Raw genomic sequence first — 27,881 nt, 5'->3', positions numbered from 1 at the left:
AACCAGGCTAGATGTACTTACCTGTTTTTTGAGATGCATTTGGATCTGCTGGCTTTGGTGGCCAACCTGTCCATGCAGACATTTTTTCTTTATTATTCAATTTACCAGGAAAACCTCATCATCATCATCATCATCATCATCTCTCTTATAAGGGGTGCTGTTCATATGTTTAGAGTGTTAGAGTGCAATGGCATTGGTTGGTAGACTATTTTTTGTTTGTCACTTCCCCATTCAAAGCCACTGGGGTTGGCTGTGTCCATACGGGTATTTAAAAAAATGTATTGATCTTTTTGTGCCCCTTACGCACAGCACAAATATCACACTTCTCCTCAGCGCTGTGCAGAGAGCAGCCTCCGTGTCTGTGTGATAAGGAGGAAGCAGAACCTGGGAAGTGTAGAAATGCAAGTACTGTACAAATACAAAATTAAATAAAAATGGCAGAACAGCCAAATATGCGTTGAGTGCCCTCTGGTTGCTCGTTTTAAGTTATATTAGTTGTTTTCCAGGTCCTAATTGACTTTTACAGCACAAGTACCTTCCACAAGCGTTCCAGGATTTTGCCAACTTCAAAATCAGTTTAGCTCTAAGCAGGCCCTTTCCCAACCCAGTTCACAACATCTAGCAGGAAATAAATAATAAAACTGAAACTTTGTAGTTCAACATAGACATTCTGGTCACAACATGTTTGCAATTCATGTGGGTTTATATAAATATCATTCATATTTACATCGTACATTGAATCGGATATTAAGCTACTGCGTGTGTAATTTAGCTGTGAAAGCATCACATAAATTGTTATTTCTCCAGATTATCATCACACTCTGTGATCCCATGGTGCGAGCTGCGTCCTGCTGGAGCGCGTCTGCGTGTTGCGTGTCGCGTCCGATCGGTCATTTGCGTTTCCGTAGAACGCTGCGGGCGGCCTGCTTCCTCTCCTTACGGGTCATCTTGGACGGCGCGTCGGGGGGTGAGTTCTGTCGCACCCCCGCCTTCTGATTGGCCGGCGGTAACTGTTGGGCGGGGTCGCACAGTCTGGGACGGACGACAGGTACGCGCTGTGGACAGGTGGCGGTTTTGTAGATGAGGTGGAAAACAAATGCATTTGAATACCTGAGAGAGACAGAGAGAGGGGGGGGGGGTTGGGACTGACTGAATGAGATTGAGACTGACTCGTAGGTTGTAGGTTGTCTGTATGTTTGACTTTCATAAATGATATATCTAATTACATGCCTTACAAGTCCAAAAAGACATGCAGGTTCGCTATTTGGGGGATTAACAGGGAGTTGCTGCAAAAGAGCATGTGTGCTCAGTCAACTTACCCTGTATAAATAAAGGTTAACTATAATATGTGCTGTTGTTAATAGTTTCATTGTGAATTGTTTGGCAATATTGTTTATACAGTCACGCCAATAGAGCACTGTGAGAAATACCTGTCTCTGATGGCATGATACTACAATACAGTTGGAGCACATTGATTCATGGTAGAATAGTGGTTGGGAGTTAGAAACTAGGAACTACTCAAGTCAGCAGACATGCTAATTCAGTCATCACAGGATAATTTCTATTCTTGTGTAATGTATCATTCTTGGTCAAAAGTAGTCACTGCAAAGGTTCTGGGTTCAGGCTAATGTATTCTGACGACTGCCATTCATTTTCATCAAGTTCCAGAGATCGTCTGACAGCATTACTGAACTGAACTGAATTGAGGGAGGGGTAACTCAGACGTGTAGATGTGTGAACACGACAAGACCAACAATAACTACAGCAATAAATGAATGCAAAACATTATGATAAGTACGTCTACAACTAGTACTGCTGCTAAATGGTAAATGGTTTGCATTTATCCAAAGCTTCTCATTGACTCATTCACACACACACGGAGCTCCGGGACTCTTCGACACACCCAGGGCGATCGAACCGGCAACCCTCCGACTGCTCTTACTACCTGAGCCACTGTCGCACCACAGTTATTATGCTTATACTATTACTTCTGGTTGGTTGGCATTTATATAGCGCCTTTATCCAAAGAGCTGCACAATTGATGCTTCTCATTCACCCATTCATACACGCACTCACACACCAACGGCGATTGGCCACCATGCAAGGCACCGACCAGCTCATCAGGAGCAAATGGGGGTTAGGTGTCTTGCTCAGGGATACTTCGACACAGCCCGGGCGGGGGATCGAACTGGCAACCCTCCGACTGCCAGACGACTGCTCTTACCGCCTGAGCCATATCGCCCCAATGTTACCCCCAATTCTGCTGCTACTACTAATAATAAAAGACACAATTGGCGTTTCTACGTGCACCTGGCGGTCGAGCTGCACGTTCACGCCTGTTTTCCGTTCTGGTTCCTCAGTGGTGGAATAACTTGCCTACCACTGCCAGAACAGCAGAATCCCTCCCCCTATTTCGACGCAGACTCAAAACCCACCTTTTCAAACTCTACCTTAGTCCTCCCTCCTGATTTCCCCTGCCCCTCCTTTCTGATTTCCCTATCCTTGTCTAACCCCCCCCCCCCCCCCCAAAAAAAAAAAAAAATGCACTTATGATGACAACTATGTTTAGAACAGCATTTCATGTGTATTTTGCTTGTTCTGGATGTGATGCTTTGACTTATGGTAGAACCTATGCACTTGTAAATCGCTTTGGATTAAAAGCGTCTGCCAAATGACTAAAATGTAAAATGAAAATGTAAATGTTTCATCAGCAGCCTCTCACCAGGGCAGCGTGTTGTCCCCTCTCGTGACGCGCAGCGGGGAGTGAAAGGGGTTGATGTGCGGCGAGGAGAGGGCGCCCCCTGTGGCTGCTCCCATCACCTGCTGGCTGCACACGCAGCTCAGCTCGTTGTCCTCGCAGAAGTAGGCCGGGACCTTCAGAGACTGTCACAGGAAGGATTAAAGCTCAAGCTCCTTTTTATCACGTGACGGCGCGCCCTCATGCGCGACTGCGTCTGTAAACGGCCCGCGGATCAATTTTTCTCGCCCGCTTTCGTGAGGAGAGGTGACTGCGGCTCCCGTCGAGCACTGATACATGGTTACTCGCGTCGGTTCGGACTGTTCAAGCTCTCTAAAATCTCTCTGTTGGAGACTTTCTTACTTGCCAGCATGAGAAATTGTCTCTTTCAAAGAATCTGAATTAAAAATATGTTTTTGTTCATTTGAACAATATCAGTAAAACCAGACCAGTGTGCCTCATGTTCAGTGAAACTACTTGTTAGGGCAAAATAGCTAATTTTGTAGATAATACTGTGACATGGAAGAAGGTCAAAGTTTTTTTTCCTTATTTAGAAAGTGGAAATGTGAAGCCTTCATACCTGCAGCCTGGGGAGTGTACTCAGCCAAAAGTCATGCAGGCGAAAGGCTGGCCTGAAACCTGTAGAGGTAAACACACACACACACACACACACACACACACATGTACACATACACACACACACACACACACACACACACACATACACACAGATACACATACACACACACATGCACACACATGTACACATACACATGTACACACACATGCAAGGACATGCACACACACACACACACATACAAACGCACTCACGCACACACACGCACACATGGATGCGTACACACACACACATGTGCGGACGCACACATATACACACACACACACAGGCACACATACACACACAGGCACACACACCACAAAGATATGAGTTCAGAGAAAGATATGAGACTCTTGCAGTCAACTCAGTACAAACCACCAGCCACCAGTACAATGACCCCTTTTCTGGCCAAGTTTACAGAAAATGGTATTATGTTCAGGAGTCCTGGCGTGTATCAGAGTCCTGGTGTGGTTTGTTTGTCCTGACACATGTATTACCGGAAGCAGCACCTGACCACTCAAAAGCCCGCAGAAAGACTTATGAGTTCCTGTTTTCCCTTTGCAGAGAGGACTTACAGAGAGTTACAGAGCAGTTTTCTTTCAACAAACACGGCTGGCTGACATATTACCCCCCCGCCCAGGCTCCCCAACGCACCAATCACCAGGTCCGGCTTTGGTGCCTGCAGCATGTGATAGGCCCTTCGGTAACCTTTGACCCGGATGCTTCTCTTGCCCGTTCCCTCATCATGGGCCAAACTTGGGCACACAAGGGTCAGCCGGTCTCCCTGGGACAGAGGTGATTGGATCAGTCATTCTGTATGTACAGACTGCTGAGGGAACCAGCTTCAACTGCATGTACGACAGTCCGGCTCCTCAGCAGATCAAAATCCCAATTTATTCTCCATTCCCCCTTTTCCTTCTCATCTCAATTGTCCAATTGCAATTTATTTTTCAGGCCTTGTGCCACACGTCTCGTTGAACACATTGTTTGCAACGTGAGTGCAATTTCAAGGCAATCTCTAGTGGGTGGCTTGCTAACCATATCAAATGCTGGTTTTGTACGTCACTTTGGCTTGAAGCAACTGCCAAATGTTTAAAGTGTAAAATTGCAATCGTAAGCCAACTGTAGCAACATCCTGGATATCACAATGCAGGGCAGAGGGCGGGGGGGGGGGCAGAGTTTACGGTGGGGGCTAAAGTGTGACGAGGCTGTTCACACGGCGGGGTTAAAGATCGTTACTCCACCTTCTGTTGCAGAAGAAACTGCTGCTCGTCACACTCCTGGGGCAGACCCTCTCCAATGAACAAGAGTTCAAAGGTCACGTGGGGGAGGAGCATGGCTAACTCCTAGAGGGCAAAAGGATTGAGACTGAGATTGAGACTGACTTGTAGGTTGTAGGTTGTCTGTATGTTTTGACTTTTATAAATTATATATCTAATTACAAGTCCAAAAAGAGGGCAAAAGGGTGGCAGAGTGACAGATGAACACTCACACGCCACAAGCGGAACCTGTATGCAAAACGCGGGCCGATGTGGCAAACTCCAACTCCCAGAGGGCCAGAGTGCGTAGGTTTTTGTAGTTTGCGTTCAGCCAGCAGCCGATTTAGGCAAACCGAAGACTTACGTTAAGCACCTATGTGCGAAAACACACCGCAAAAACTGCAGACACTGCCGCCCTTCAGGACAGGGGTACGATACCCCTCCAGAGCTAAGAGATGGACAGGTGAAAGTACATGTTCTAACAGATGCTACAGTAACTGAAGGTGTGTGGAACACAGGGAGAAACAGTCAGAGGATGAATAACGCACCCAGAAAACCATGAGGGACTGGAATTCTCTGTTGGACTCGATGATGTGGATCTTCAAAGACTTCTTCTTCAGGATGTTCAGTTCGGGAACTGAAAGGTTGGTGGTGGAGAAGTACGCCCTTAGTGCACACATAATGCGGAACACATACACGCACAGGCACGCACACTTACACACACACACACACACACACCCATACATGCCCACACAGACATTTGGACACGCCTTGCCTTTTTCTGCTTTTTCATATTAATGTTTTATTTCCTCGGTTTGTAATCAAACAATTCATACACGGTCAAAGTGCGGATTCTCAGCTTTTATTAAAGGGTATTTTTTGTACATACTGGTTTCACCATGTAGTAATTACAGTACTTTTTATACATAGCCCCGCATTTCAATGTTTCAGACAAATACAAGGTGTGTCCAAACTTTTGACTGGGACTGTACATACACATACACACACACACACACACACACACACACACACACACTCGCTCTCTCTTACAGTCTCGTGGGACCAGGGTCGTCATGATGTAGTAGATGGACAGAGGTGAGCTGAGCAAAGCCACCACTGGAGAAGAGAGACTGAGACCCCGCCACTTACAGTACTGAGTCCAGCACACTGAGAGAGAGAGAGAGAGAGAGAGAGAGAGAGAGAGAGAGAGGGAGAGAGAGAGAGAGGGAGTGAGAGAGAGTGGGAGTTAGAGAGAGAGGGAGAGAGAGAGAGGGAGAGAGATGTTTACATTTAATAACTCCTTTACTTATCTTTTTCATATAATCCAGTTCATCACACCATTTTCACAGCAGAGCAACTGTTATCATTGTCAGTTAAAAATGTAATCTGCTCTGCATTACCCACCCCACAGAAAACTCCCCCCCAACGCCAAAGAGAGAAAGAGAGAAGCCTTTTCATGTAGTCATTAAAAAATGACCATGGCTTGAGAGGAAAAATGTATTTAGTTATTTTTAAATGAAAGGCTGAAGAAAAACAATGAACCAAAAAAAACTATGCAAACGACAGATTTAAATAACCGTGACATCAAGCAGTGTTACTTCTGCTTCACAGCATAAAGCACACAGCTGTTGCACTTTCGTTTTACTTAGCACTTTCATGTGCTAAGAAGGCACGTCTATGTCTCTGCATAAAAGGAGTGTTCATTTGAAATGCATGTGCATGTCTCTCATTATGAGGAAAAAAAAAGGTTTTAAGCTAAAGCGCAGGCCATGACCTCGAGCTCTTAATAAAAAGTGGAAAATGTTCTCTTCCATCCGGCAGAAGTCATGACTGACTAGCAACAACCCTGTCTGCGGCTACACTTCCACTCAAGGTCACTAGCATGCTTTGGGACGTGGCTTCCGTTGGTCACCAGGGCCAGACCTCTGTGTGAGTTCTCAGCTGTTCTCTCCAACATGTTATTCTTCTGTCAAATGACATGCACAATATAGATGCTATATTTGCACCAACTCAGACTGAGGCCAACCACAGTACTGCACAGCCGGGAGAGAGAGAGTCAGAGAGAGAGAGAGAGATGTGGGGAGAGAGGGGGGGGGGGGTAAGAGATGGTGGGGGGAGAGAGAGAGGGAGGAGGGGGGAGCCGGGAGCGTGGGGAGAGAGATATGGAGGATGGATGGAGGGATTTAGCAGGACTGTTCTTACCTAGTGGGGAGGTCAGGTTGGGGGCACGGGGGCCCTTGGCAGAACAAGCTAGCAGTATGTCTGATTCTGCTTTCAGAGGACCATAGGGATCCGTATGACCTGCACACATATGCCACCATACACACACACACACACACACACGCATGCAAAGCGAGAGAGAGAGAAAGGGAGATCACATGTGACTTAAGCCTATATTCGAGGTCCTAGTCAGCTGGCGGTGAAGGCTTTGCGATACAAAAAACTATTGCAGAAACATATGACGGTTTGATATATGATTACAGGTTTCCCTGGTATTAGACTGATGCTCTGATGCTTGTGAGTACATCTGGGTTATACCAACCTGTCAACCATGAGGAGGTGATCTCTCCGGAATAGTCCATGTCAGAATGCAGGAGAAAGTGCGGGGAGCGTACCAGCAGACTCCAGTGAACCCAGTACCCATGATCTAGCCTGTTCTGAGACAGGAAACGCTCCATTTCAAAGTCCTCCCCTGTCACTTCTGAAAGTAATAAATATGAAAGTGTGAAACAATAATTACAACATGCTGAGACACTGCATTTTATTGTTCGTTGATGGAGAGACGCCAATTCAAGTGCATTCTCACTCAGTTATCCCAGTGTATTTAAATGCTAAATGGTTGGCATTTATATAGCTCCTTTATCCAAAGCCCCGTACAATTGATGCTCTCATTCAGCCATTCATACACAAATTCAAACAACAATGGTGATTGGCTGCCATGCAAGGTGCCACACCTCGACACACCCAGGCCGGGATTGAACCCAGGGCGTTACGCCGTCACCGGTTGCTAACTGAGTTTCAGCTGCGAATGAGCTCGTCAGCCTAGTCGTGAGCTGGTCTAGCAGGGTTTGAGTTGGTCAGCCAGCCAATGCCGGTAGCTGTACCTGCAGCATAGGAGAATGGCAGGTTAGCCAGCTCCGCCCCATGCCTCAGGTACTGAGCCAGGCTCTTACACCAGTACTTGTGGCTGGAGTCCTCCGGGCAGCGCGACTGGTCGATCTCAGCGCACCGGTCGGAGCAGTACAGCACAGCGTTGCACTGGGGGCTGTGGACAGAGAGAGGGGGTGGGGGAAGAGAGAGAGAGAGAGCGAGAGAGGGGGGGTACGAGTAGCAAAAGAGAAATAAAGAACAGACGACAAAGAGAAATATGCAAAAAGAAGGGAAAGAAAGAACGGATGAGAAAAAAATATAAAAGAGAGGGAGGGGAAAAGCAGTACAGAAAACAAAGGAAGACAATTATTCAGAATAATCAGAAGAAGGGTGTGAGGGGAGAGTTGTTTGTGGTCAAAGGCGGGAGAGACAAGATGACAAAAGAAGAAGGAATGAGTGAAGAATAAGGAGAAACACATGAATGAGAAAAAGGTTGGAGGGAGATATTCCACAATGTGGTTAACATGCTGCAATGAAATGGTATATCTTGATGATGAGTAGCTGGTCACGTGAGGCCCAGAAAGCGTGGTCAATTTATCTGACCTGCAATCTGTTTGGTGATAATGGATTTGGTTGGTTGGTTAGCCCACACAATATTTATTGCATCCTTGTTTTAAATCCACTGCAACAACATTTGAGAGCTGCTATTTCAAATCAAGATATCTTGCCTGCCTGCTGACAGAATACAGGAAGTTTCTACGGGTACAGCAAGAAGTCTGTGAAATGCCGTCTAGGTGTTCAGGTGAAAACCGGGCTATATTTGGATGAACCGCGAAAGTGTTCTTGCTGACTGTGACGTAGCCAGGCTATATCTAGGTAAAACCCTGACCTATAAACATCTCAGTCTGCATTTTCACCCCTCTAGATGTCTAGAGCTGGTCAGTCTGCATTTTCACCCCTCTAGAAGTCTAGAGCTGGTCAGTCTGCATTTTCACCCCTCTAGAAGTCTAGAGCTGGTCAGTCTGCATTTTCACCCCTCTAGATGTCTAGAGCTGGTCAGACTGCATTTTCACCCCTCTAGATGTCTAGAGCTGGTCAGTCTGCATTTTCACCCCTCTAGATGTCTGAGCTGGTCAGCCAGCTACCGGCCGTTTCAAAACCTAGCTTCAGCAGGGTTTGTCCCCTTCCCTCCTTTCGTCTCTCCCTCCCTCCCGCTCCCTCTCGCTCCCTCCTTGCCTTACCACGGTCTCAGTTGGCAGCAGAAGGAGTATCTCTTACACACGTGGCAGTGCCGCATGACGGGCCAGCGCAGGGCGAACGGCGCGCCGGCCCGGTCGCCCGACTCCGGGTCGGGCCCCGCGGCCCCCCAGTCGTCGGCGGCGTGGGACGTCAGCGTCAGCCGCAGGGCCGACACGGCGTCGACGCTCCCGCGCAGTAACCTGGGACACGGGACGCGCGCGCGGTCAGGGAGGGAGGGGGAGAGGAGGTGACACACGGCAGGACTGTCAGAGTCCTGGTGCGGTTTGTTTGTCCCGACGCAAAACTGTTGTTTCACTTCTAGGCTACTGGCTGGCACCGGTTTGACTGGTTTGACACGGTATAGTTATTGACATGAAAGTGCAAATGAACTTCTCTTCGTTTGCAGCTAAGTGTGTCCCTTGGTGTACAGTTCCCTGTCCCCCCAAGGAGGATGCTTCTACACGGGGAATTCCTGGTGGTGGGCCTGGGGTGGGGGAGGGGGGAAGGGGTGGGAGCAGGCCATATTGGCGGAGGTATAGTGTGGGATCACGGTACCAGTTCTAGGAGGGGAAGGCCTGAGGGTATGCAGAAATTTACTTCTGCTATGACAAAGGTATCCACTCAAATAAGAAATATTGAAATATGATTCTACTGTGAGGAATAAACTTCTTCTTTACTTACTTGTGCAGCTTCCTGTCGAGGACTCTAAGAATTTGCGGTCGCCGTGGTGATCCTCCGCTCATTGGAGCCTCCATGCAGTGTCGCAGCAATCCCAGGATTCTCTCTGCCATCTTGCCCTCACCATCATCCTTTGCTTTCTGATTGGCCCCCTTGACAGTGGCCCTGCCCTTAGGGTTGGCCCTGCCCGCAGCGATAATGTCGAAGCCCAGGGGTAGCCCGGAGGCGTCAGTCACCATCAGCAAAGTTTGTCCCACGTGGTGCTCTGAATGGCCGGGAGGGAGTGAAAGAGATGGTGGGTGGAAGAGATTGGGATGGTAGGTAGGGCAGCAGGTACATTTACCGCAAAATGAACAGAGCGGAGATTTTGCAGAAGTTGCACTTCACACCAGCTATTTCAGCTATTTCAGGGGCGGCCTGTAGCGTAGTGGTTAAGGTAAATGACTGGGACACACAAGGTCGGTGGTTCTAATCCCGGTATAGAGACACAATAAGATCCGCACAGCCGTTGGGCCCTTGAGCAAGCATTAACCCAGCATTGCTCCAGGGGAGGATTGTCTCCTGCTTAGTCTAATCAACTGTACGTCACTCTGGATAAGAGCGTCTGCCAAATGCCAATAATGTAAATGTAATGTAATCTACTGTGTGTAAATTAAAATGGACGAACCACATGCTAAGTACTTTTGCTTTCTCGTCTAACTAGACCTGTCTTCTCTCTCATTGCAGACAGTTTTTTTTAAATATATATATACAATTACAACCACATTTTACTCTTACTGAATTCTGCTTGGTCAACATGAACCCGACTGAACCAGGACTGTGCTTCAGGTGGGGGCGAGGCGCAATCCAGCCGGTGCAGTAGCCAATGAGCAGAGGAGCGGTCCAGGGGAAGCTTGGGGCAGCCCTGGCTCCTCCCTTTGTTCCTCAGCCCTTTCTGCTGGCTAGCCTTCATCGCCGCCTCATAGTTGCGGTACCACTGGGCCATGGCTTCGCAGAATTCCATCCTCTGATCACAGGACCTTGACATTAACTCCATCTTGACTAAAGAACAATGAAAGTGGGCGGAGATGTAGAAGCAAGGAGAGTTAGACGAAGAGACAGGACTGCTTGACGATTGACTGAAAGAGATATATTTCTATTTCTATTTCAATACTGTATTATAGCTATCGTAGTTATGTCTAAAAGGTTAATGTGAGGAATTGTTAGTTACATATTTAAAAATCCACACATATTACCGGAAAAAGCCACTGGAAGAACCAACAACATACTTCACTTTATAATAGGCTATGGTGATATGTGGTTTCAGTTGAAACTCGTCAGCACTGAAACTCATTATCACCATAGCCTATTATAAAGTGAAGTATGTTGTTTTTACAAATTACAGGCTGACGGTGATAATGAGTTTCAGTGCTTTACCTAATTTGCCTAGCCCGCTAAATTATTGCGCGAAAACTGTAGCTAGCTATGTTCATGTAATTAATACAACGCAGATAATGCTATTTATTAACAATACCTTTTTATAATAGTAGGCTGCAACTGCGTCTGAAGGCATAAACTTCGTCCCCTGAATGTGAAAATGCTTGACTCCGGTTGCAGTTGCATGTAAACTTGTGGGTATTATTTTTCAAAAGCGCTGTAGTCTCCAAAACTCGTGTATGCTTTTGAGTTGACGAATATTCCAAATTAGAATGCAAATGACGTTCCTTTCTTTCCAACTCTTAGCTCAATGGTCCGTTACGATATATAGGCCCTCATTGTTCATTGTGTCAGTAATTAATTGATAATCTAAGAATGCATTAATCGAACTATGTATTCGGCATTACTTCTATTACAGACTTATCTTACCTGCCATAGCATTTTTCAGCGGTAGAGGCGCTTTATGGAAACTGGACTGTCAAAGCTGGCTGCGGTAATGTAGGTCACAGTACAGCCTGCTGGATGTTGAATAGATAAGACAAGATTTCTGATGAAGTGTAATTTATTTTATATATATATATATATATATATATATATATATATATATATATATATTTAACAGTTTAAAAACCGACAAAAATATGATACACGTCTGGAATTGCGTCTGTTTGCAGGTGGCAGTCCTGTAGGTTACAGAGATACATACTGTAGGTTGTGCGAGTTGTCGGACTCGGCCTGCCCCACGCTTTGGAAATACGCCACAATGGGGAGTATTTGTCTGACAATAGCAGAATACTCAGTTCTTCAGATGTTGCAGGGGAGGAAACAGAAATGTGGTATAGAGCCTGCTTTAACTTGTGTACTGCATCCCTATTTTGCCATGAAGTTTATTTTATAAAAATAAAACCAACAAAGAAAAAACATTCAAGAGATGTCCACAGTGACAGAAAGTGAATTTCCTATACCTACTAACCTTTCAGACTGGGTACTAAAAAGCTATCTGGATATCAACGTATAATGTAATATGTTATGGGGATACAAAATATTAACCAATTACAAGTGGCACCACAGGCTGATAGAACTACAGTTGCCCGGGTGATAAGAGAATGTTGATTTTTGAGTCCAGTAAACCTGGAAACTGACTGAGAAAAGGGGGATTGCCAGTCATTTGTATTTAGTTACACAAACACAAAATAAACTATGGAGGACAGGCCCAAAACCCAAGGGAAGCAGAAATTCCGGAATAAACATGACAGAACAAAGGCACTCTCTGCGGTAAGTGTTGATTACTGAAGCATTTTTTAAACTAATTTGACTAAAGCACTGCTCAAGGGTGATGAGACCTCTGTAAATGTTGCTTTCTTATTCTTTTCATGTCACAGTTTAAGAAGAACGGCGTGATGTCATCCACCTCTGATATGGACAACATGGCAGAGGCAACGATACAGTCCCTTCCACCTGAGCTGGTGAGACGTGCGCTTACTAAGACACTGAGACAGAATTCTGACAGATAAAAGCCACAAGATGAATTAATAAACAAATGATAAAACAAAGTGGAATTTAGTCCCTGGTTGGTGTGACTGCGTGCATGTTCAGAGTTGCCTACCACTGCCTACCACTGTCAGAACAGCAGAATCCCTCCCCCTATTTCGACGCAGACTCAAAACCCACCTTTTCAAACTCTACCTTAGTCCTCCCTCCTGATTTCCCCTGCCCCTCCTTTCTGATATCCCTATCCTTGTCTAACCCAATCCCCCCCCCCCCCCCCAAAAAAAAAAAAAAAAAAAAAAAAAATTCTGATGACAACTATGTTTAGAACAGCATTTCCTGTGTATTTTGCTAGTTTCTGGATGTGATGCTCTGACTTACGGTAGAACCTATGCACTTGTAAGTCGCTTTGGATTAAAAGCGTCTGCCAAATGACTAAAATATAAAATGTAAAATGTAATGTTCAGAGTTATGTCATTGTTGTGGAATTTTCCTCTGGTTTATTCTGTCATTCTGTGTCATTAATCAGTAATGAAAGTGCTGTATAAACCAAGTATTAATCATTTGTAAAAATTGTTGTAACAATTATCCATCCATCCATCCATTATCTGAACCCGCTTATCCTGAACAGGGTTGCAGGGGGGCTGGAGCCTATCCCAGCATACATTGGGCGAAAGGCAGGAATACACCCTGGACAGGTCGCCAGTCCATCGCAGGGCACACATACCATTCACTCACACACTCATACCTACGGGCAATTTAGACTCTCCAATCAGCCTAACCTGCATGTCTTTGGACTGTGGGAGGAAACCGGAGTACCCGGAGGAAACCCACACAAACACGGGGAGAACATGCAAACTCCGCACAGAGAGGCCCCGGCGGACGGGGATTCGAACCCAGGTCCTCCTTGCTGTGAGGCGGCAGTGCTACCCACTGCACCATCCGTGCCGCCCCTGTAACAATTATATAACCTATTATTATTATTATTATTATTATTATTATTATTATTATTATTATTATTATTATCATCATCATCATCATCGTTGTTGTTGTATTAGCTTTTTGCCAGGAGCTGAGATCTCCTCTGTTTATATTGTCGAGAAACCACGGCCACCATTTGCATTGTGTCCGAACCCCTTTCCCCAGCTGGTGGAGATCCTGTCGATGTTGTCGGTCCGTGATGTCATTGCCTTCGGGTCCACCTGCCAGGCCTTCCACCAGCTGACCCTGATCCACTGGACCTGGCGGAGGCTTTTCCGCCGGCAGTCCCGGGACTGGAGGCTGAGGAACATCCGGATCATCCTGAACGCGCTGAAGACCTTCACCAGGTCAAAGAAGCACGCAGACACCGAATGACGGCTTTTACCTCCCTTGACGACGGTGGCTTACTGGAGTTACCGTACGTAGGGTTTGCTTACGCAGCAGGACGGAGGCTGAAGCCATTCAGGTTTCACTGAAGGGTACGACAGCTGAAACTGAAACCTGCAACCGAAGGCAGGCAGCGTAATCGCCACGCTATACCGCAGAGCAGCTGCCAGCCGATGTGAAGATGAATGTCAAACTGCACTTTAAATATAAAGTCTTGGAGGCAGGTGTGTTGTATCCGGGGATGATGTAACCATACAGGGGCATGAGTGAGATGCAAAATTATATCACTGCACAGATGATAGTGTTACATGTACACGAACGTTTGCACATTTGCACTTCGACGCATTTAAATGAACCCTTTCGGTGGAATTCCCTCCTCCGTTAAACTTTGGAGTTGGAGGTGCGTACACTGCACTACACATCCCTGACTGGTGTATTACATGTTTATGAGGCTTTTTACCATGATCAGTGTTAACTATTAGAACATTAAAACATTTTTTTAATTATTGTCGCTGACTTGGTAAAATGTGGTAAATGCTTAATGGGAGATCTAACACAACGGCAAAATCATTCCACACCCTTTCAATGGTTTTCATTTCGGGGATTGAAAATATTCAGATTTGTGGATATTTTGAATGCAGACCGAAAATAAATCCTGTGTGGTGCTCACATGCTGTAACAGCCACTTGTATGTATGTAATGTAACATCATTTGTGTATAGCAGGGGTCTGATGGTAGATATTCATGAGTCTTTCAGTCTTGAGGTAAATGCGCAATTCAACAGGGACCAAATCCGGCAATACCGGCACAGATGGCCTGTATATGCACCTGCTGAATGCCTCCCCCCGAGGGGGAATTACAGTTCTCTGCCAGTTATGTGGCTAAACCCACAACTGTCTTCATATGAATAATTTATTGACAAAACCAAGTCACATTTGTGCCAAATATGCTCACGTACATTAACAACACTTAACAACTGCTATAACCAACCACAGACATCAGGCTCCAACAGTTGTGGCCAGTCATTTGCTCGAATTGTTTTAACACTGCTCCACAGAATAGCATATAACCGAATGCATTGAGACAGCAGCCACAGGATTCCTCCTATATTAAACACCATTCGGCACAATTCTTTTGCTAGTAATTCTCTGGACAAATTACTGGACCTGTTGTCCCAGTCTTCCAACAGTTATTATTATTATTATTATTATTATTATTATTATTATTGCAATACCTTTGAGGAATTACAGATTCATACGGAAGGAATGTCCACCAGCACAGGTAGATTGAGAGGCCCCATAATCAAGTAACACCTGCCTCTCATATGCAAATGAGGCCCCCTGCGCTGTGATTGGCTTAGCACTGCATTGTGACACGGGGACTGACTCCCTCGCCGTCACTGAGGTTGAAGGGACCTTCCCCTCCCTCCTCCTCTTCTTCCTCCTCCTCCTCCTCCTCCTCTTCCTCCTCGTCCAGCTGCAGGCTGCCCGAGGAGAGGCGCATCCGCACCAGGGGCCCCGCGTGCACCAGGCTCCCCAGCGCGGGGCAGTAGTAAGGGTAAGGGTAGAGCACGTCGGAGTCAGAGTCGCTGAAGCTTCCGGAAGCGCCCAGCACGCAGAGGGAGGCGGGGCGGTCTGGCAGCGTGGCAGACCCCAGGGGCAGGTAGGTGGGCCTGGCGGGGCCCTGGCGCCGGGAGAGGTGCGGGTAGTGCCCCAGGGGCCGGAACTCGGAGGCGTACGCGGCCGTGGGGGGCCGCAGCGACTTGACGTCGGACTGGCTGCGGCAGCGGCCGGGCAGGCCCGCCTGGTAGCTGGAGTCATCGCTGAAGTGGCCCACCTCCGCCCTGCCGAAGTCCGACTGGCTGCCGTACCCGGAGGCCCGCCCGCCCTGGCACAGGCCCACCCCCGCCACGCCCAGGCCCGGCCCGTTGGCCCGGGGCCGGTGCCGCCGCAGCGGGGACAGCGAGGACGGGCTGGAGAAGCTGGAGGACCGGACCACGTCGTCGGAGGGGGGCGCCGGGTGGTGGCGGTGCAGCCTCTCCTGGGACGCGGGCCCGCCCCCGCCGGGCACGAAGACGGGCGCGGCCAGCGGGAAGGCGGGCAGGACGGGGTGCAGCGCCAGGTGGGGGTTGTTGGGGTACAGGAGGACCAGGCCGTGGGGGCCCTCGGCCAGCCCCGCGCTGGCCCGGCACTGCCCCGCCCGCGGCCGCACTTTGGGCCTCTGCGCCCCCCGCACCTGGAGCCCCGGCCCGGGGTACGAGGAGGAGGCGGAGGGGGGAGGGGAGCGGGTTTTCGTCAGGGGGCTGGGGTGCGGGAACACCACCTCCACCGCAGACTTGCTGCGCCTCCCCCTCAGAGCCGGGGGGTCCCCATCATGATCACAGCACCTCTGAGCACAGCCAGCGTGAGGGAGCACACAGTCCTCATACAGCTGTGGAGACACACACACACACACACACACGCATACAGACACACACACACACACACACATACACACACACACATACACACACATACAAACACAAACATACACACACACACACACACACACATACACACAAACACACACACATACAACCACGTACATACACACACACATACAACCACGTACATACACACACATACACACACACATACACACACATACACATACACACACACACGCACACACATACACATACACACATACACACACGTACACATACACACACACATACACACACACACATACAACCACGTACATACACACACACATACAACCACGTACATACACACACATACACACACACACACACAACCACGTACATACACACACACACAAACACACATACAACCACGTACATACACACACATACACACACAAACACACATACAACCACGTACATACACACACAAACACACATACACAAACATACACACACATACAACCACGTACATACACACACATACAAACACACACACACAAACACGTACATACATATACACACAAACACATATATGCACGCACACACACACACACATGAACACACTTTTGTAGAAATGTGTGTGACAATCTTTAATCTTGAACAGCCAATTTACCAAATAGCCTCACCTGAATCTAGTCTGATCTAATGGGATTATACTGAAATGTTCCATGGTGAAATACCATCCCAGCTCTTCACTTATCTGGAAGAACTTGAGCTGACTAAACACTAAGCTTTTTGGTCTGCTTGTGCCAAAATTGGATTAGGTTGGTTTAGGATTCTCCATGTCATACCTACACTAAGTCTATGACCTGGCTACTGTGAACTGAGATATGAGGTGGCTGTCTGATTTCCAGGTGCCCAAGCTGTGACCTCATTGCACATGTAAATATTTGTAATTGTAAAATAGATTGTAGGCAGATAACTCTAAACTTGCATTACAGTTTTCTGTCTACTGTGCAACACATTTTGAAGATCCCTGTTAATCATACTGCAGCTCTCCTGTCATGGTGATGATTGTGGCAGTCATGAGGCATTAATACCCACGCACGTACCTGTTTGGAGACATCGGTGAGGAGGTCAGGAGAGGACCTGCAATGCCGCGCATCAAAGTCTGTCTTGCAGTACTTCCTGTGACACACCGGAGGACAGAGGTCATTACACACGCAAACAAGCAAACACAAATACCAAGAGGCACACACACACACGCAAACTCAGACACAATTTCCCTTCACCTTTCAAAGGATGTATTTTTCTTCTCTCCCTTTACCAAAGAGTCAAGGAGCTGCTTCTGTGTTCTGCCACTGAAACAACAAACAGCGAGAGAACAGGGGCATCATGGGACAAACTATGCATTCAACAATTTTACTGTGCCACAATGTGAAAGGATGTGTGTGCATGTGCGTGTATATATGTGAACATCAATAACACATAACAAAGTCAAAGATATGTAGTCAACAGTTCAAACAGTGCAGTCCGTATGTATTTGGACAGTGTTACAGTTTCTGTTCCTTTGGCTCTGCACTCCAGCACATTGAATGCGAGGTTGAAGTGCCCCCCCCCATCTCCCACGCCCAGGTGAGCTCACCTGAATCTGAAGCTGGAGCCCTTGCTGGAGAGCAGGGACTTGTGGTGGGACTTTGGCTCCTCCGTGAGGCGGAAGAAGGCATGGTACTCCACACACATCCTCCAGAAGGCCTTGCATACGTCCCGGCTAGCCATGGTGAACACCACCGTGTCCCTGCGAGAGGGCTGGAGCATCCCCACAGTCCCACAGAGAGGGGGTCATCACCCCTCAGTCCCACAGAGAGGGGGTTATCACCCCACAGTCCCACAGAGAGGGGATCATCACCCCACAGAGAGGGGGTCATCACAACTCACTGGCAGGATACTGCACTGTCTCAAAGACAGTGATTCTCAATTTTGTCAATGCTTCATAACCATACAAACACATCTTTAAGTATATATTCCAAAAAATATATAAAAAGTTAATACTTGTGTATTCTCACACCAAAGTTTTTTTTCCATTCACCAAAAACAAGATTTTACATCATTGAGTACCATCAGGCATATATGTCGATTAAATATCTATCAATTTTTTTGTTCCTGTCCAATCAATATCCTCTTTCAAATCTCATTTGACGCCCCCCTCTTCATTTGACGTCAGTCAAATCGACTCCCCACCCGAAGGATTTGTTTCACTCGTGTATACATCATATACGAGTGCTGCTCTACCTCCCGTTTCAGCTTGTCTTTGAAAGCATTAAAAGCATTGAGAACGGCAGGGGACACTATTATATATATTACATATAACCCTGGTTCTCCTACACCTCTGCCTTGTGTCTTCCCTGCCCGGCGATGGCGGCTGTTGGAAAGGCACCCACTCACCACGATCTTGGCATGGAGTTTTATTAAGAAGTGCTTCCTCTTAAAGCTCAGCTTGCGCACTTTGGCCCAGCTGAAGGTGTTGATCTTGGTGTTGCCCTGGGAAACAGAGTGGACGAGCTTAGTCAACTGTCGCTTAATGCGCTCGACAATTAGTGTCCAGTGTCCACACATCTTTCTGCCCTGGTCTATGCCTGTGTAGAACTCTACTTAATGTAGATTTGAGCGCAAAGCAGGGAAATTCAAATCTGGCTCTTCAGACCAGTAGTACTATCAGTTTTCTTTTCTACACAATAACTAATTGATTGAATAACATCGCTGACTGGCCAGATATTTAACTAATCTCGTGACCAAGGTTTAAATCGGTCCTGTTTAGAGGAGAAGAATGAAAACCTGCTGAGTTTCAGGACTGGAATTTGCCAAGCAAGCGGGTGTGTATGTACAGTGCGTGGAAGACACGATTGATGAGGTGAAGGACACATATGTTAGATCCTCCTGAGAGCCAGCAATTCACGTGTGTCCCTTGTAGGGGACATATCTAGAGCTATATATTCTACTAGGCTGAAAGTTACAGTGCAAGGGACACGCAAAAATAGATATAGAAGTTTTTTTTCCCTAGAATTCTTTCCTTTTTTTTGGTAGCCAATTATACCCTATCTAATCCAATTACGACCCCGTCCCTCGGGGCCCAGTAGGATCTTGTGACCCTGAGAGCAACACAACTTCTCCAAGCCGTCTTGTCTGAATTAAACCGTTACTCCGAGGCGCCCGGGGTGATCCCACTAACCCTGCCAAGTCCCGCCCCTGGAGCAGCGAGCTCAAACACAACGCTCCACAAGAGCCGGTCAAACTCGGCTTTTCGGCAGGACCGGGAATCGAACCCCAGTCCTCGGCGCGCAATCGCAACGAACTGCGACCGCAAGTCCACGGCATCTCAGCCCGTTGCGCCAACACGGCTCTCACTTAAACTTCTGCTGGGTCTCGGGAGGATATCGAGCGGGTGTGCGTGTACGTGGAGGACGCAGGGCACGCGCGTGACGTGACGACCAGGCGCGCACCTGGAAGACCAGCACGCCCATGTGCGTGACGGCCAGGTTGATGCGCATGCCCTCCCCGTCGCTCGCCGCGTGCGGGCGGATGCCGTACATGTCCAGCTTGCGCGCCACCTCCAGCAGCTGCGTGTCCGACTCCGACGGGGTCTGCGCCCTGCACGCCAAACCAAGGGGCCCCGCGTCAGTCCCAGGGGCTTAAATACGTAGAACCCCAAAGCTGCCCCCTCTAGGGCCAGTTTGACAGCCCTGCTATAAGGCATGCCCCCACCCCACCTCCTCCTAATAGAACAGCTTTGAAATGATAACGTCTGGTGTATTCTAAGGGGGAAATACTTCAGACTACTGATCAGTATATCCCAATCACAACATGAAATCCCCATATTTACTATATAAAATTGTTTTTCTCATCGATATGCTATATTATTGTGGGGGTTATTTGGCCTGGTTTGTAATATTGGGTGGACTTGTAACCCACCCCCTATCCCTCATATAAATCAAGCCCTGGGGTTGAACACCTCCGTTCATCCACAGCCATACTTTTTACTTGTTCACCAAACCACCCATCCATCCTTTCACTCATTCAACACAAGGCCTATCAGCACATCAACCACCACCAGTTTCTCCATACACCCCTTTGCATTGTTTGATAATACCTATGAGCACCAAGCATGGAATGGGTTTCATAAGTAAATGCATTATTTATGAACTACTGGTCATCTTACACCACAGTTTCCTCCAAGGACTAGACAGTTGAGGGCAGTCCTAACCTATCCAGTCATCATTCTGCTGAACCCAAAAACCGCTTCGATTCCATGGCTAATGCATATCCTCCCTTGTGAATCAGCTGTCCAGGGCCTCTGTACAGATGGAGTATGGGGTCCCTGGGCAGTGTGGAGCAGGGTGAGGAGGCACAATGTCTGACTGGTACCTGTGCCGCTTGTGGAAACTGATGATCCTGTGGTCCAGGTACTCCTGGTTTGGGACGTACTGGTTGTTCTGCAGGTGTTGGGCATCCAGCTCCTCATCGTAGTCTCCCAGCTCGGCTGTGGGTGAAAACGGTGGGAACCCACTCAACACCTCCACACTGAACCCCAAAATTCTCCCCTAAAGAACTAGTCCGTACACTTCTGTCTCTTATTCAGAACAGGGTCAAATACGTTATTGTTTTGGATTCCAATACTGTTCTGTGCTCGATTTATCTTGCCTGGTACAATTGACTCAACGAAGAGGACCAGAAAGCGGATTGGATTTTTGGAATCCAAAGGAATTTGATCCAGGTCTGCTCTTATCACCTCTTAGACCATTCAATACAGTTTTTTGCACCTTTACATTATTACAGACACAAAGTTTGGCTTTTGGTGTGGGTCTCAGACATATTGGAGAGTTACATGGGCGCACTCACACTGCAGTATATGGGACACCAGCAGGGCGGCGCTGTTGTCGTTACACGTGAGGCTCCCATTGGACAGATCCTGCTTGATCTGCAGTGCAAACAGATACCTGTGAAGAAAGGAGGGTGGGGCCAGGTCAGGAGCACAGCACACCTGCAGCAGGTGAGGTAGGTATACGCCATTTCCACTATAAACAAGGGATCTTCTGCAGGGATTATCAAATCACAGTCCTCCAGGGCTGAGAACTGCTGCTTTTTCAGCCTCACTTTACCTGGGTTTCAGGTGTGAAGACAGTCTGGCCAATTAGTAGCACTAATTGTTCAGTTAATTACACAGGAGAAAAGAAAAACCAGGGCTGGATTTGCATTCAAGGGCCAGATTTGATTAACCTTGGTGTAGTGTTTCTTGACCTTATACACTGGGACATGCTGCTGTTTGTGTACCTGTCATTTCGATAGTCACTGCATTTGTATTGACATGTACCTATTAAGATATCCATATCATTAGAAGATTAATAATGAGATTTTTAAAGATTCCATCCTTTTACATCCTGGCCCTTAAGCAGAGAACTACTCTTTTGGGTGTAAAGCATCCAGATATTTAAGGGCTACACTAATGAACAGTGTACTGATCAACAGTACCCAGAAATAATACGTAATAAGATGGAAATAATTGTGTGTGCTGCACTGTAACCACGGACCACAATCAAAATCTATATTTACAGTACAATATGCTGCGGAAGCTTTTAAAACTCAAAGCCACTATCGGTCGGCTGAGACACATTTTTATTAACGCAATAATGGGTTCTGAAGAAGAATATCTTATTAATATTTCCCTTATTGACCGATGCATGAGCACACAGTTCAGCTTCAAAGATGAACGGAGATGACCCTACTTTGCTGCGCCACACTGTGCAACCTACGCCCTTGCACAAACTATAATATATATGATTGCTATTAATTAACAGCACTAAAACACACAGACAGTTTTTTCACCTTGATAAATTAATTGATTTTCTGAAACAGAAATTAACTGAAACAGCTCAGCCAGTGGACTGAAAGGTTATACTGTTCAGAACCACTTTGGTGGACACTGAGTGCATGTGAAAATAAAAACAGGTTATAAAAACAGGTTATGAAAACCCCATGACCCTAGGAGTGAATGATATCCACAGCACAATTTCTACAGGTATAGCATGAAAGCTCACCTGGTGAGGCCCTTTTGAAGTTGCCCTGGATCTGGGGGGAAGAACTTGACAATGAAGCGAAACGTCAGGTCAGTGGTACCTGATACGGGGAGAGACAGACCTGGGTTATTCAAGCCTTATTATTAAGCTCCTGAGACCCTACTTTTGTGCATGTAGAAATCTAAAAACCTTTTCTCTCTTGGGTCTCAGGGTGGTACAGACCCACCCTGACAAACACACATACATTTTAGTCATACGTTTTAGAAAAGATCAGCATTCTGTTTGGCTCTATGTTTATCACTGCTCATGTTTTTTGTAGATACCCTTCATTCATAGAGACTGATATCCATGATCCAACTGATAATTTTAACATATAAGTTGCCCTAAGCAAAACCAAAAGGGACATCGGCGAATTGAAAAGGAAAGCAAAGAATGAATGTTTCTGGTTGACAATGCAACCATCACATAAATTATCTGAAACTTACATTTAACTTGCTTCGCCAGGGGTTTAAGCAGTTCCAACCACACCTGAAATAAAAGTAAGCATGAACTGAATATTTTAAATGTCAAAAATCTCCTCGATTGATCTCTGCTTCAGGATTTAGCTGTAATACTAAAATCTAAGGAATCGACCTATTGCATCATGGGGTTTCTCTGTGGCACTCACATAGCTGCCGCTATGGTGACGAAACTCCAGTCCAAAGTACTCCTTCTCCAGCAGCTTTAGGTATCCACACACTTTGTTGAAGAAGTCATTTCCCAGGATCCGTTGCTGCAAAGCAATACGTAAGGAATAATTTGAGTTGTTTGTTGTTGCTTCCCAGAACCACTCCTCATCGCCTCTCCTCTACCAAAAAGCAAAATGGCTTCATTTAAATGTACTAAATATAAATGTAGCCAAAAGTGCCCTGACACAGATATACTCTTGACCCTTTGATCATTGAAAAGGAAAAACAGGGTACTGTTAGATGTTTAAAAAATTAGGATGATGTTCAGACCATTTGCAGTGCATTTGTTCACTGTCAGCATACCTACAGCTAGTGCCATGATATGCAATTGCAATGCATATTTTAAGAAGCTATTTACTTTATTTACACTCAATTCAGTTATATTCATGAATGATTTTATATGTGGCTTGTAAGCTTGGCACAGCAGCCATTTTGGGCCAAAATCACCACACGTGAGCACTGCAGAGAAGGGGAACTGCTGGGCCACTTTTACATTATTGGTATTTGGCAGACGTACAGTTGACTAAGCAGGAGGCAATCCTCCCCTGGAGCAAAGCAGGGTTAAGGGCCTTGCTCAAGGGCCCAACAGCTGTGCAGATTTTACTGTGGCTACACCAAGATTAGAACTACCTACCTTGCGTGTCCCAGTCGTTTACCTTAGCCACTACGCTACTGGCCACCCTACACTTAGATCTAAGGATGATTAGGTGAAGTGAAATAGCTTATGCCAGTATGTTGCCTGAATGAACCCCCTACTCTGCAAAAAGGTGCTACTGGGATATTTAATGACCACAGTGAGGCAGGACCTTAGTTTAATGTCACAAATGAAAGATGACATACAGCGCAGTGCCCTAATCACTACACAGAGCAACTGACTTTTCTAAAGTTTGGTCCAGAGAGGAATCTGGGAATCTGTCCCCGCCTGGCCAACCACTTCTGCCAATAATGAAGTTCTCCCTGGAGGTACCCCATCTAATACTAACCCACCCTGCTGTAAAATCCAGCTGCTCAAGCTGGTCATAAACTGGTTTAGCTGGGTATAATCTGGTCAACTAGCGTGGCCAAGCTTTGACGAAGCTGCCCTAGTTGGGTATGAGCTGGTCAACCAGCTAGTGCTGGGATCTGGTCTAAACTGGCCAACCAGCTAGACCATGTCAAGCAGAGAACTGGTCTGAACTGAGCAACCAGCTACCAGCTGTTTCAAAACCTAGCTTGATCCATTTTTGTCAGCTCTAGTTTGGTTTGCTGGTAAGGTGTGTGAATCTTGGTGGATTGGGTCATACCAGTTCATACCAGCTCGGTATAACTAGCCTGGGCACAGAGCCAACAACTTTTTTGGTATTATTATTATTGCTGCAGTCACGAGGGAGAGCCTTAAAAAAACATCTTAATCACTTAGCCTCGCCCCGAGGAACTTTCAGACTGCTCGTGTACAGCTGGTGCATCCTGACTCTGAGGCGGCCGTTGCCATGGCGGCATTGAGGAGGACAGGAACGTGGGCGAGGCGCGGCGCGAATTCCGTCCTCCGCTGACAGCAAATGCCCGCCCGCCCGGGACAAACGCAGAGGCACCCTGTGTTTATCAACACAGAGGACACCGGCAAGCTCCCATTACCCTGTCACCTCCGACTCAAAAATAGAAGGAAGAGAGCGAGAGGGAGGAAGAGGGACGACTAAAACCACTTATTAGCGAACGCCGCTCGCCAACGAGATGCTTTCCGCTCGTGCGGCAACCCTCGAGACTTTAACTCTACACTCACCCTGCGCATGTGGTTCAGACGAGCTGCGTCTTAGAGCTGTGTGTAATCGTGCAGTGCTATTCTTATTTTAAAAAACCGAAAAGACATCCTTGCCCAGGGCCATTTAAAAAAAAAAAAAACCTGAATCCAAAATATTAGATGTTTACCAAATCAAAGTAATCTCCTTTCTCAGGAGGCCACAGCAGTGTTGAGCCTGGGAGTCCCAAATCTCACTCAATGAATCAAATCCCAATCCCTTTATAAACTCCAAAACCACAGCAGTGCACTGCTCAGCATAGCCTGCACCAGCTAACACCCCGGCAGCACTCTCATTGACCTTGACTGATATTGCTGGCTGCTGTGGCTCTACTTATTTGCTTAGGAAATATCCTCGTCAACAGCGCGGCTCGCTTTAGTTTTGTTTTACACGGTACTGCCAGTCCCGAGGAGCTGCTTTTAAAGGGACTTTTCAGCTGGAATGGCCTAGACCACATTTCCTAAAAATAATGCTTAATTTTAACAGTGAATTGTTTCACAAGAAAAGCTGAACCACTTCCCTATCTTCCAGGGTAAAAAAAAAAAAGCTACGACTTCTACAATGCAACATTGAATAATCTGTTACTGCACGCTTCTTTTGGAGTGCATGTTGAATGGATGGATGGATGGATGGGTGGATAAATAAATAAATAAATAAATAAATAAATAAATAAATAAATAAATAAATAAATAAATAAATAAATAAATAATCTTTAACTGGCAGCTTATAAATCCACAAAGCGCTGGTGTAGAGTCCTTTATCCTATAGCTGCTGATTTGCTGGCCCATGATTAATGACGTCTCCCACACTTTCAGCCGCGTCCACTGTCCCCCCAGGCGGCTGCATACTCCGGAGACGCGCTTTCCTCGCCGCACCAAGCGCAGGAATCTCTTCTGTTCTCCACTGATGCTCGTCTCTATTCACTACTCGTCGCAGCGAGAGAAACGGGACCCCGCTCGAAGCCCGCGGGCACTAGGGCACTAATGCGCAATGAGAGAAAAGCAGTGGGGATAATGGGAGCCGAAATGTAACCACTTTGCAAGGAAAACACATCCCCCCAGCTGTCAGTCATGCCATTCTGGGGGACCCGAGTCAACAGAAAGCTGCAGGTCCAAAAGGGATGGCTTTTATGGATGTCTTTTAGTGTGCAGATGCTAAACCTGCTTCACCGATCTAATGCATCTTAATCCAAGCCGTCCACTGGAAATCAAGGGCAGACTAAAGTGCAATGTTGCACTAGTTTCAATAATTGTGCTTTGATCATTCCGAAGTTATAAATAGCAAATAAAGTTAATAAAATCAAGCAGATAATAAATCAGAACACTCACACGAGTAATTAGCTTCCATCATACTGAAAGTGCATTGAAAGCTATGTTTATATTTTGCAATCCACAGCTTCTAATATATTTATTGTCGACATAAATTTAAATCGAATGACCAAATGTTTAAAAAGCGATAAAACAGAAAAATTCTAAAATTATGGCAACCGACATAAACAGTGTGCCCTGCGATGGACTGGCGACCTGTCCAGGGTGTATTCCTGCCTTTCGCCCAATGTATGCTGGGATAGGCTCCAGCCCCCCTGCGACCCTGATCAGGATAAGCGGGTTCAGATAATGGATGGATGGATGGATGGATGGATGGACATAAACAGTTCGAACGATTCAAACATCTATAAACACTCAACTACGCCGTGAAATGTTGTGTAAAATCAACTCCAATATAGCATATTGAGTCCATTCGACACATCTGGACATACATGAACTGTTACAATGAAAGTAACACTTTATATTTGTACATATATTCACAGTGTGTGGTGGCAATAACAATATCATATTAATACCGTAGGTTAAACTCTCATAACCAGAACTCATGTTCATCTTCAATGACACAATGACATGTAGTATATCAAATTTTATCAAATTGTGAAAGAGTAGCTATGTATGGTAGATAGTAGGATAAATTACGTCCACCTATTCTAAACTCGTCGCATTTACAATAATTATAAGTAAAGTGCTTACTTCGACTTCAAAAATCTTGTCGCTGTCATCCAGGAAGATGACCCGAAGACGCAGCTTGCTCTCCCTCGAGCCCTTACGCGCCGGGTTTTTAACTGGAGTTTTGAAGAGATCGAACTTGCCCCGGCTGTCCCCCATCCTCAGCAGCCGGTCTCGACCCGACACCCTGTGACCAAAAACACCACCGTAGACGACAGAAACCCGGAAACTCCGGCGAGGCGCATTCGAAAACGAACCCCGCGCTCGCAAAGGTGCATAGATGATGCTGGTGGGATTTGCAGTGTTCACTGAATGTATATTCCGTGCACCCGAAACTAGTCGAACGGATATTTACGTCTGTGAATTTGGTATGTCATTACATTGCAGATTCGTGTCCCACCCACTTCACAATCCAGGCTAATTCCACAAATATAACTATAAAATAGCTACAGTTGCGTTACACTCGGAAATTCACTCAAGTAGTTTGTGTTCTATTGGACAACAAAGCGCAGTTCTGCTACAACATTACAACTGGAGATCATGTTTAAAAACGAAAAACAAAAGTTTCGTTTTTTTTTCTATACACGATTTCCTATCGATGTGCCGTCATGATCCAGCATGCCCGGACAATATTTAAGCACGTGCAATTCGATCCAGATAACCCTTTCCACTTATTATATCGATAACCAACATTTACCTTGATGTATTTCTTTTCTGGGAGTCATAATCTCGTCGACGCAAAGGATGCTTTCTATTAGTTGTTCTGGAGCTGTCAGGATCAGGATAGCTCAGTAAATCAAAGCAAGGATTTGCCAGGGAGCGCGAGGGGCAGCAAGAGTCAAAGCCAGCCAAAGGTCACCTGACCTGGTAGCTTCGGCCGCTCTGGGCTCCGCGCGTGCGTGCGAGCGAGTTCCGAATCGAAAGGGCTGTCTTCGCCACAAATCTGCATCGCTGGACTGAAGTCTTTGACTTGCTTTTCTCATTGCCACGTCACATTGGATTGTCTCAGTACGTT

General features: G+C 46.6%; 3 protein-coding genes across 3 annotated transcripts; all 3 read right to left on the bottom strand.

Annotated features, from left to right (window-relative positions):
• Positions 1-812: 812 nt before the first annotated feature.
• LOC133125092 (zinc finger MYND domain-containing protein 15-like) lies at positions 813-8,043 on the bottom strand. Its single transcript, XM_061236809.1, has 10 exons — positions 7,717-8,043; positions 7,155-7,313; positions 6,815-6,913; positions 5,663-5,779; positions 5,161-5,249; positions 4,598-4,699; positions 4,008-4,137; positions 3,318-3,376; positions 2,723-2,883; positions 813-1,110 (listed from the first exon to the last, which is right to left on the bottom strand). Exons 2-10 carry the CDS (start codon positions 7,288-7,290, stop codon positions 891-893), a joined length of 1,113 nt encoding a protein of 370 aa, XP_061092793.1. The 5' UTR covers positions 7,291-7,313; positions 7,717-8,043; the 3' UTR covers positions 813-890.
• On the bottom strand, positions 7,655-10,904 carry LOC133123562 (zinc finger MYND domain-containing protein 15-like). The gene is made up of 5 exons (XM_061234033.1): positions 10,855-10,904; positions 10,397-10,660; positions 9,623-9,884; positions 8,944-9,141; positions 7,655-7,877 (listed from the first exon to the last, which is right to left on the bottom strand). The coding sequence occupies exons 1-5, from the start codon at positions 10,883-10,885 to the stop codon at positions 7,655-7,657; spliced, it is 978 nt and encodes a 325-aa protein (XP_061090017.1). The 5' UTR covers positions 10,886-10,904.
• Positions 10,905-15,247: 4,343 nt separating this feature from the next.
• On the bottom strand, positions 15,248-27,025 carry LOC133123561 (FERM domain-containing protein 7). The gene is made up of 12 exons (XM_061234032.1): positions 26,891-27,025; positions 23,034-23,138; positions 22,852-22,894; positions 22,388-22,466; positions 21,192-21,289; positions 20,718-20,832; positions 19,796-19,943; positions 18,741-18,836; positions 17,941-18,104; positions 17,588-17,656; positions 17,408-17,483; positions 15,248-16,321 (listed from the first exon to the last, which is right to left on the bottom strand). The coding sequence occupies exons 1-12, from the start codon at positions 27,023-27,025 to the stop codon at positions 15,248-15,250; spliced, it is 2,202 nt and encodes a 733-aa protein (XP_061090016.1).
• Positions 27,026-27,881: the final 856 nt, after the last annotated feature.

Source organism: Conger conger, chromosome 3 (assembly GCF_963514075.1).
Source record: "Conger conger chromosome 3, fConCon1.1, whole genome shotgun sequence".
Classification (NCBI taxonomy): Eukaryota; Metazoa; Chordata; class Actinopteri; order Anguilliformes; family Congridae; genus Conger; species Conger conger.
Note: the sequence above shows the minus strand (reverse complement) of the source record. Positions and strands in the feature narration are given on the sequence as shown.